The sequence below is a fragment of the Hyalella azteca genome, unplaced genomic scaffold (genome assembly GCF_000764305.2).
Source record: "Hyalella azteca isolate HAZT.00-mixed unplaced genomic scaffold, Hazt_2.0.2 contig3540, whole genome shotgun sequence".
Lineage (NCBI taxonomy): Eukaryota > Metazoa > Arthropoda > Malacostraca > Amphipoda > Hyalellidae > Hyalella > Hyalella azteca.
In genome coordinates, this window is record NW_025933788.1 from 1 (window position 1) to 10,300 (window position 10,300).

The window sequence follows — 10,300 nt, forward strand, 5'->3', positions numbered from 1 at the left end:
CAATCAACCCTGAAGTGGGCGCCAATCAACCCTGAAGTGGGCGCCAATCAACCCTGAAGTGGGCGGCAATTAACCCTGAAGTGGGCGCCAATCAACCCTGAAGTGGACGCCAATCAACCCTGCAGTAGGCGACAATCAACCCTGAAGTGGGCGCCAATAACCCTGAAGTGGGCGCCAATTAACCCTGAAGTGGGCGACAATATCCCTGCAGGGGGCGCCATTCACCTGAACCACTGGACGACGGGGGTCGGCTTGCCCGTGACGACCACCGTCAGCTGGACGGGTTTTCCGGCGCCCACGCAGCAGGTGGACGGCTTCTCCCTCAGGAAGGGCGCCACGCCGTCCTCGGTGGGCGCCGTGGATCCGAGGACGGCAGCAGAAAGTGGGCGACTACGCACCTAATTCAATAATTATTTTAAATTATTTATTGGCACATCCAAAATTAAAATAAAGTCTACGCAGGAGCAAGATTGTTCTCTTTCCAACAAAATATATCATTTAAACTTCATCCATACTGTCATACATACATGATCCTACTAATACAATCATAGGTTAGTTGACATACTTGAATAATGCCAGTTATGTCGTCGTTTTTCATAGTATTTATAATATAACCGGGCACATATTGTCGAGACAATGTGATATGTGTGGCAGCTGCCAGGTACTGGCTTGTAAAGTACCCATATTATCATACGTCTGACTATGTTGATTTCAACTACCAATTGGAAAGCTTCCATAGTACCCATGTTGTCATACGGCATTTTATGTTGATGGAAACTACCACTTGTAAAGCTTCTATAGTACCCATGTTGTCATACGTTAGTCTATGTTGATGGAAACTACCAATTGTAAAGCTTCTATAGTACCCATGTNTAAGAGAATAGCTTCTTTAGTACCCACGTTGTCTTACGTCAGGCCATGTCAAAGGGAACCGATAAGAGAATAGCTTCTTTAGTACCCACGTTGTCATACGTCAGGCCATGTCAAAGGGAACCACCAGGAGCAAAGCTTGTTTAGTACCCACGTTGTCATACCTCGTTGGCAACGCGGCGCGGTAGGTCGAGGCTGCAGGTGGCAGCGCCCTGACGTACGAAGCCAGCAGTGTAGCGGTCTACAATGGTTTTGCGTCGCTCGTCGTCAATTTCCTCGTCCATGATGTCGGTGAAGCGACGACGCTCGTGCACCACTGGGACCTTCTGCTTGAACAATTTTAAAAACCCTAATTAATAAACATGACGCTTTCAAACTGAAAGAAAACTACAAGTTGTTAGGATTAACTCTGGGATTCGAAAAAAACGCACCAAGGAAGATCAAGCTAAAAATCGAAAAGACAAATAAGTTCGGTAAATTGGCATAATAATACGTGGAATACAGAGATAAAAATCAAAACCATGAAAAAGTAATACAAAAATCAAAACAGGAAGAAAAGGTTTAAGATGGAAGATTATTTTAGGAATCTAAGTGAGAATTGGAGTCTTAAGAGTTTTCGAGCGTTTCAAAAATCTGGATTTAAAATTTTATACTTCCAGTCTCAAACAGTGTACGATGTTCGGGAACTGCCAAATGTTCACGCTGTGCATCTACTGTCAAATAAAGCTAAAGTTAACATTAAGACAACAATTGTTATAAGTCATTTAATAGCAGGATAAATCTTAAAAATTGCCTAACGCATAACATAAATGCTGCTCGCTCAAGTTGTCGTACCTAGATCGACGTGAACCACGAATTACCTATATTGTCATACGCAGAGTGATCTGAGCAGCATGACTGAGCAGCTAATGTGTTCAACAGGAATTTTCCGCGTTGTAATTTCTATTCAAAATGAAGAAAATATAAATATGGCATAATGGGTTCAGCGCGACGATGGAGAAAGGTTAATTTTCATGTCATTAAACGCTCACACGTTGATCTAATGGGTTTGAAGCGAGACAGAGAAGGGTTCACTCTCATGAAAAGATGGTTCACTGCCATGCCGAGGAAAACTGCTTATAGATACGTGGAGAGACAAAAATTCAGAATCGTAAGGCAGCAAAGTGAAATTTCCCTGAAAATTTAGCAATACACAAAAGTCACTGCCATCCAAAATACGAACGCTGCCGCGGCATCTCCAAACAGACGTACGATATGTTGCAGTTAGCACCTGGATAGCGACACGGCGTACGATGCCTGAGGTAGGATTAGGGAAAAAAGTGTAAAATATTGAGATTAGGGGTAAAAAGAGGGTAAAATTCAGTTGCAAAAAAAAATACAATAAACGAAATGTAAACGGGGAATAATCTCCCACAAAAATGACAACACGTGCAAACATTGAAGGGAAAATCGCTGCCGAAATGTACGGAGAATGATGCATAACACGTGACGTACGATAAGTTAAGGAAGCGAGTGCTGGCTGACGTACGATACGTTAAGAGAACGAGTGCCGAGTGGCGTACGATACGTTAGGGGAATAGGGTCGGACGACGTGCTTTTCAGTAAAAAGGTATGCAAGGTGACGTACGATGCATAAAGGGGGATCGGGTACACGGNCGATACGTTAGGAGAATATGGTCGGATGACGTGCTTTTCAGTGGGAAGGTATGCAAGGTGACGTACGATGCATATAGGGGGATCGGGTACACGGAGTTTTGGTTGCCTGACGTACGATGTATCGGTCGAGGTTGATCTCGCCAGGAGAACAACAGTAATCGAACGTTGAAGTGTCGTACTTGGCGCGCAGTGAGAACACAGTCTCGACGGGGGGAGGTTGTGCCATTTTTGCTCTCTTCTCTTCACTTACAGGAGTTGCAGACTGTCATGGGGCACCGAAGTCAAATTAAAAAAATGGGCGACATATTTTCGAGTCGTCCGGTGAAATTTTCCTTTCGGTCGGTAGTAGGAAATGAACTGATGGTTCTAATAAAAGAAAAAACGCACTAAAGTAAACAAAAAACGATAAAGTCAAACTACATGATTAGATGAAACTACTTAGTTTTACTAAAACTATAACCATTGAACTATTACGCTGACGTTAGTTGACAAAAACAAATTTAAGGACCATTGAGTCCAGCTGCTTCTATTTATATAATCTCCAAGAATTCTTAAAATAAAAACCATAAACATTCAAAATAAATTAATGTTACCAAGCACACTAGAAAAGAGAAAAATTTATAGGACTAAAAAAATTATTGGATCACATTGTTCAAAAAATATAACTCAGTACTCACTGCAGTGAGTGACAGAGAGCGCATTTTCTCGTCGACGAAAACTTGAGGTCACGGACGGACGGATGGACAGACGGACGGACAGACAGACAGACAGATAGACAGATAGAAGGACATGGCGAGCACAATAGTGCATTTTTTCCATAAATGGGAAAATGCACTAAAAATTACATCATTTTAACCCCCAGTACTAGCAGAGCGTGTCCGTAGCACTGATACGCCGCTTTGCCGGGCCAAACTGAGTCAGGATGACCCATATTTGGGCTAAAAGTACATATATTTTTGGAAAATTACCCTCGCAATTTTGCAGAGTGTATAAATTTCAAATTATCTATTCTAACTTCATCAAAAGTTGCGTGTAACGTTACTATAGGTTTAAAATACGAGGTGAATTATCTGTAGGTGTTTTTAACCTGACTGAGAGCAACTCAATATTACTTCGTGGTAAATAGACTTTTGCTTCTAGATAAGTAATTAAAAAGATTTATAAAGCAACCATTGTTGGATAATAAAAATAAATGACTTTACCAATTTATTCATGGATCCGTGAATATTATTTTAATTCAGCAAACAGCTATCAAACACAATTCACTTAATTCTAAGATCTAGTTACTTGTCATTGAATCAATTTTAGAAGTCCAGTGTCCTAAAACTCTACGGAGTTTACTCCTGACATTCAACTATATCACGGTGTTAAATTTTTCACGGTTCAAATAACGAAAAGGAGCACTACTCTTTTCTTGAAAGTTTTAAATTTATAACAACTCATAATAAAGGCGGTCTTTGATCCTAAGGGTTACGGCAATGAGGTTTTATTTACGATGAGAAGAATCAATCTACACTTACATTTTCCAAAGGGAAAATAAAGAGAAATTGAAGAAGTTTAAATTAAATAAAATCGGGAAGAAATTCTTAATGAGCGAAACCGAAATCTTGCATAAATATAAATCAGAAATTTGATCTCAAAATTATCAACATGTTAATTAATTTCTACTACATAATCAACACAAACTAATTAACTAAATCAAACTAAAACTAAAATGAATCAGGGACATAATTGAAAACCATTTCTTTTGGGCCCAGGAACTGCTGGGTTTTTGGGACAGAAGTGCTACGATTTAGGTCCAAAATTGCTGGATATATTGTGTGCTTAGGGTATATGTTGTGTGTTGGGGTAAATGTTGCATTTTAGGGGTAAAAGTTTAGGGTAAATGTTAGGGTGAATGTTGTGTAATAAGGGTAAATGTTACGGGTAAATGTTGTATATTGAGGGTAATGTTGTGTAATAAGGGTAAGTGTTGTGGTAAATGTTTGTGCGTTTAGGGTTATTGTTAGGAGTAAATGGTGTGTGTTAAGGGATAAGTGTTGTTTGTTACGGGTAAATATTGAGTGTTAAGGGGTAATGTTAGGAGTAAATGGTGTGTGAAGGGTAAATGTTAAGGGTAAATGGTGTGTGTTAAGGGTAAATGTCCCTGAACTAAACTAACTAAATTCAGCAACTGAACTAAAATTTCATGCTTGAAGTTTGAGTTAATCCTCCAGCATCCGCCTATATTCAACATGGTTAAAAATATTCCATTAATTTATATGAACTTTCTTAGTTCATCAACTGGGGTTCGTCAATATTTCCCGAATATGTTTACTAAAAATACACTCGGAAATAAGAAATTATCATGAAGTGTTTTGAAAGTATTCCAATTCTGCGAAGCGTTCTTGATTCTCAAACGTTTCCCAGTTTCAAAAGTGTTTTCAAATATTTTCTGTGTCCCACAAAAGTGCCCCGGTCCCTCAGAAGTGTCCCGGTTCCTCAATAGTGTCCCGGTCCCTCAGAAGTGTCCCGGTCCCTCAGAAGTGTCCCGGTCCCTCAGAAGTGTCCCGGTCCCTCAGAAGTGTCCCGGTCCCATCCATGAGTGGTGGCGCAGGGCAGCGGTCATCTCGCGCGTGTCCCGCACGTTAAGCTGGGCCCGATGGACAACCTGGGACCGTCCCGCCAGTTGGTCCTCCACAAACTGACGGTGGTCAACACGCTGGCGGGTGTCCTCGTCCACCACCTGGAACCTGGTGGGCTGGAAGTCCCCTTTGTCCTTGGGGACGTAGCGGCGGCGGTTGAGACGCGCCACCGCCTCCGGAGGACGGGCCTCCCGAAATTTAGGGACTTCTTCCTCCTTCAGGAGGTGAAGTTTCTGCTCCTTTGTCGCGGAGGAAGTCTTGGTGGACGTGGAGGAGGTCTTGGTGGTGGAACTAGTAATGGAAGTGGGAGGTTCCAAAGCAAGTCCCGCGGAGGCGAACCTCTTGTCGAAGAGTTCGTCACAAAGGGCATCGCCCTCCTGAAGGAGGTTGTCCGGTTGGTAGCGGTTCGTCGTGGGTGGGAAAAATCGCGCCCTGGGCTCCTGTTGTGCGCAACCGGCGTGGAGCACCGTGGTGGAGGTGGTGGAAGTGTGATGGAAGTGTATTGGAACAGTAATGTAAATTTAGTAAAAGTTTAGTGAAGTGGAGGTGTGGTTGGTTAAAATGTAGTGTAAACCAAAGCTGGTGGAAGTACGGATGGAAGTGTGGTGGAGGCCGAAGCCAGTGCAGGTGGAATAGAGTTGGAAGGTAAATAACGTTTGCAAGCGTGCGGCAGGTGGAAGTTGGCGTAATTTGAAGTAATGTGTAGGAAAAACGAACTTGAAGTGAAATTATTTATAAATGTAGAGTCATTTTCATTGATTTTTTGTGAGGGTGGGAACGGGGAAATGTGTGAATGGTGCAAAAAAAAGCCAAACGAAACATAAATAAGAAAAAATATAGAGAAAAAAACAATTAATTGCAAATGAAAAAAAATTTGATGGCAAACCCAAGACAAAACCAAAAATAATGTGTGAGCTGAAATGAAAATAACGCATTTTTAATAAAAAAAATCATTAATTTTGCAAAAGAAAATGACTGAAAAAATCGACCAAGAAAACATGCAAAAAAAAAAGCTTCAGGGTTTTTAAGCAATATAAAAAATGTGAAGAAAATTCGCATGTATACGTACAGATTATTTTTTGCATAGAAGTTTATTTATATACTTAAATTTTTTCAAATATACAACGTGAAAAAATATGATATTTATTTAAATATGTTTCATAATAAGTATTGCTAATAAGATATATAATCCATACGGCACAAAATATTTATAATCATTTGAAAAAAAATATTCAATATCCCATCATTGCAAAATATTATTAGTTTTTTGGTCAAGAATATTCATTTGATAAATAAATTTAATAATATTACAGAAATATATAATAAATATTATTATCACTAGTGACAATTTCCCAAATAAATAATAATTTATTAATGAATTAGACCGATTGCTAAAAATCAAGTTGATTATTGACAATTAAATCGAAAATTAAAAATTGATAATAAAGTTTAGAGAAAAGTTAAGCGGGAGGTACAATTGAAAAATAAAAATATAAGACAACAAGCAAAACATTGTAATTAATGATTAAAAAATCAAATATATCATAAATTCATGCGTAGCGAAAAATAATAAAAAAACATAAACAATTTTTCTAAAAATAATAATGATTATATCAATCAATTATAAAAAGGCTTATGAGTCATCAGTTGCAAATTAATAAAAAAATAAATATGAATGAGAACTAAATAAATAACAGCCAAAAATGCAGAATAATTAATAAGCGTTGTGTTAGTCATATTATTTAATATTAAATGAACATTGATATTTAAATTATAAAATAATAATAATTAATAAGCGTTGTGTTAGCCATAATATTTATTATAAATGGAAGCTTGATATTTAAATTATAAAATAATAATCAATAAGCGTTGTGTTAGTCATATTATTTAATATTAATTGAACATTGATATTTAAATTATAAAATAATAATTAATAAGCGTTATATTAGTTGTAATATTTATTATAAATTGAAGCTTGATATTTAAATTATAAAATAATAATTAATGTGGAGAGTTGTGGCGTGGTGTGGAGAGTTGTGGCGTGGTGTGGAGAGTTGTGGCGTGGTATGGAGAGTTGTGGCATGTGTAGAATTCGTTTTTCCGGAACCGAAAAAGAGAAAAAGAAGACAACTGAAGTCATATAAATAAATAAATAGCAAATGCAAATTATTATATAATAAAATATGCTAATATAATTAGCATATAATACATATATATCCTGGCAAGCACCCAACATCATCGTTATAGTGATCATTGTTAGCGTGCTAATAAAGTTTATTAAAGTTTATTGCACTGGTTTAGAGCAATGATAAAAATGATGGTAAGAAGCTTGATGATTGCAATGAAGGAAATATTAAAAATTTTATATAAAGATTTTTGAAAAGATAAGGGAAAGTAAATTCTAAAAAAATTATGTTTTATATGAACTCTTTTTAAGTTCGATGTTTAAATGAACTTTAAACATAAGCATGATAACATTTAGATAAAGAAAACAAATTTGATGAAATGAATTGTTATCAAAAAAGAAATTATGTTTTATATGAACTCTTCGTTTGTTCAATGTTCAAATGAACTTTAAACATAAGCATGACAACATTTAGATAAAGAAAACAAATTTGATGTAATGAATTGTCATCAAAAATCGAGTTATTTAAACCTATTGATGATGAGTTTAATTGGTTTTGATGAACGGTGATAATGGAGTTCAAGATGTTCTATTCATAATAATTAATAAATAATTATTAATAATATCATTGCCTTCCATTACCAATATCATTGCCTTTTTGTATGGATTTATTTAGCATGTTTCTAAAGAAATGTGTTTTTATAAAGGCTTTTAGAATTTTTTTTTTAATCTTTATGTTTTTTGAGGTTCATAGTTTTTTAATTAATAGGTTTTAAAGAGGCTCATAGAGAGTGCTTTATAAATCAATAAGTTCCAATGGTGATTAATAATGTTCTAGTCATTATAATATTTCTATGGTATAATATAATGAACATTTTAATGTGTTGTTTAAGTGACTTACAAAGACCGTGCTATTAATCCCAATGCATGTTCTAGTAATTATAATGTTTCTATAGTATAATATAATGAACATTTTAATGTGTTGTTTAAGTGACTTATAAAGACCTGCTATTAATCCCTATGCTTGCATTGTACGACCTAAAGCTACGTACACAGTGAAAGCAGGTTGTCAACGTGCGGGCAACCTGCTCCAACCTGCCACAAGAATGAACATAGGATAATAATGTAAGTGTTCACAGTGAAAACCTGTACGAATATGCTTCTGTATTCCATGGTTTCAGGCGCCAGCCTGAGCAGGTAACCAGCACGCTGGCAACCTGCTTTCACTGTGTGCATACCCTTAGGGTACCCTTAGGGTTGATAGTACCCTAAACTTATACAACTCAGTGTGTTATATAACTTTGGGGTAACTTATACAACTCAGTGTATTATATAACTTTGGGGTAACTTATACAACTCAGTGTGTAGAAATGAGTGTCTGCAAGAGACTAACAGCCGTAGTCCTTGATGAAAGTTTTTAATGAGAAATAATAGATAAATTCAAAAATCTCATATATATACCTTGTTTTATCCGTTTTTGGAATCTATTAGGAAGAGAGATTAGAAAGATGCTTTGATATGTTATATATGATGCAGACGTCACTAGTCCAACTTTAATACAGATAGACTTGATGTGCATGTGTAAATTTTTAGTATAAGAAGTAATCCAAATAAATTTGATTTTCCTTCTTTATTTTGCCTTCATTTACAGAGTATATGTATATCATACAGCGGTGCTGAGAATGAGAGCTGATAACACACGCCTAGAGTAATATGATAATTTATATTTATATTATTTATCAATATTTTTTAATAATAATTGTTCTCACATCTTCATCAATATTTTTATTTATCAATATTTTTAATTTTATAAAGAGTTTTATCAATATTTTTATATTTTTATCCAGAGGCAATTTTATATTTAAATTTATCGGCAATATTTATGCAGAGTGATGTGCTCTTTTCACGGCGTCTGTACGCTTGACGCAGCTACTGTCTGTAAGCGTTTAGTGTGGCCACTCTGGTAGAAATAAATACATATACTGTATTATAGCAGCTTTTGCGTAGAAATACAGGAAGTGATATAGGTAGAAATAAATACATATACTGTATTATAGCAGCTTCTGCGTAGAAATACAGGTAGTGATATAGGTAGAAATAAATACTTATATAATATTGCAGCTTACGCGAGCGTCAGCCTGCGCACGCGCCAACGTTTTTAGTCTGGCCGGAGCCTTAGGTGAAGTATTTCGTATAGAAGACATTCTTTATCGTCAGCGGTGCGAAAATTATTTGTTAAATTGTAAATTATTCTCTTATTGTTCCGATATTTCCCTCTTTTTTCGAACATTTTTTAAAGTTTCGATCTTTTTTATTTTGCACGAGAAGGTGGTGAAGGGGAGGTAACCCCCACTTCCACTTTTCCCCCCTCTTCCTTGCCCACTTCTCCCTCCCGGGCAGCAGCGTGGGCGGGGCTACGGTGGGCCACGTCCCTTTCCCCCCGTCTCCTANAAGAGACAGAGGTAGATGAGAGGTAGATATGTGGTAGGTGAGAGGTAGATATGAGGTAGATGAGAGGTAGGTGAGAGGTAGATATGGGGTAGATGAGAGGTAGGTGAGAGGTAGATGAGAGGTAGATAAGTGGTAGGTGATAGGTAGATATGAGGTAGATGAGAGGTAGGTGAGAGGTAGATATGAGGTAGATCAGAGAAAGATGAGAGGTAGATATGAGGTAGATGAGAGGTAGATATGTGGTAGGTGAGAGGTAGATATGAGGTAGATGAGAGGTAGGTGAGAGGTAGATATGGGGTAGATGAGAGGTAGATGAGAGGTAGATAAGTGGTAGGTGAGAGGTAGATAAATGGTAGATGAGAGTTGGGTAAGTGGTAGGTGAGAAGTAGGTAAGTGATGGAGGAAAGGTAGATAAGTGGTAGATGAGAGGTAGATACGAGGTAAATGAGTGGTAGGTGAGAGGTAGATATGTGGTAGATAGGTGGTAGGTGAGAGGAAGATAAGTGGTTGGTGATAGGTTTGTAAGTGGTCACCCTCACCACCCCCCCATAACCCCCCCCCCACTCACTGACTC

At 37.3% G+C, this 10,300-nt stretch overlaps 1 protein-coding gene across 1 annotated transcript; it reads right to left on the bottom strand.

The window, feature by feature from the left end:
- Nucleotides 1-221: 221 nt before the first annotated feature.
- Nucleotides 222-2,844, bottom strand: LOC108670374 (obscurin-like). Its single transcript, XM_018157843.2, has 3 exons — nt 2,642-2,844; nt 1,035-1,196; nt 222-398 (listed from the first exon to the last, which is right to left on the bottom strand). Exons 1-3 carry the CDS (start codon nt 2,750-2,752, stop codon nt 222-224), a joined length of 450 nt encoding a protein of 149 aa, XP_018013332.1. The 5' UTR covers nt 2,753-2,844.
- Between the last annotated feature and the right edge of the window lie 7,456 nt (nt 2,845-10,300).

Excerpts from the sequence above, each read along its gene's own strand:
- LOC108670374 (XM_018157843.2), bottom strand. The coding sequence starts at position 2,752 with ATGGCACAACCTCCCCCCGTCGAGACTGTGTTCTCACTGCGCGCCAAG. Across the intron at positions 1,197-2,641 it reads TCAACCTCGACCGATACATC|AAGGTCCCAGTGGTGCACGA; the intron begins GTACGTCAGGCA and ends TTGTTCAAGCAG. Across the intron at positions 399-1,034 it reads CGCGCCGCGTTGCCAACGAG|GTGCGTAGTCGCCCACTTTC; the intron begins GTATGACAACGT and ends TTATTGAATTAG.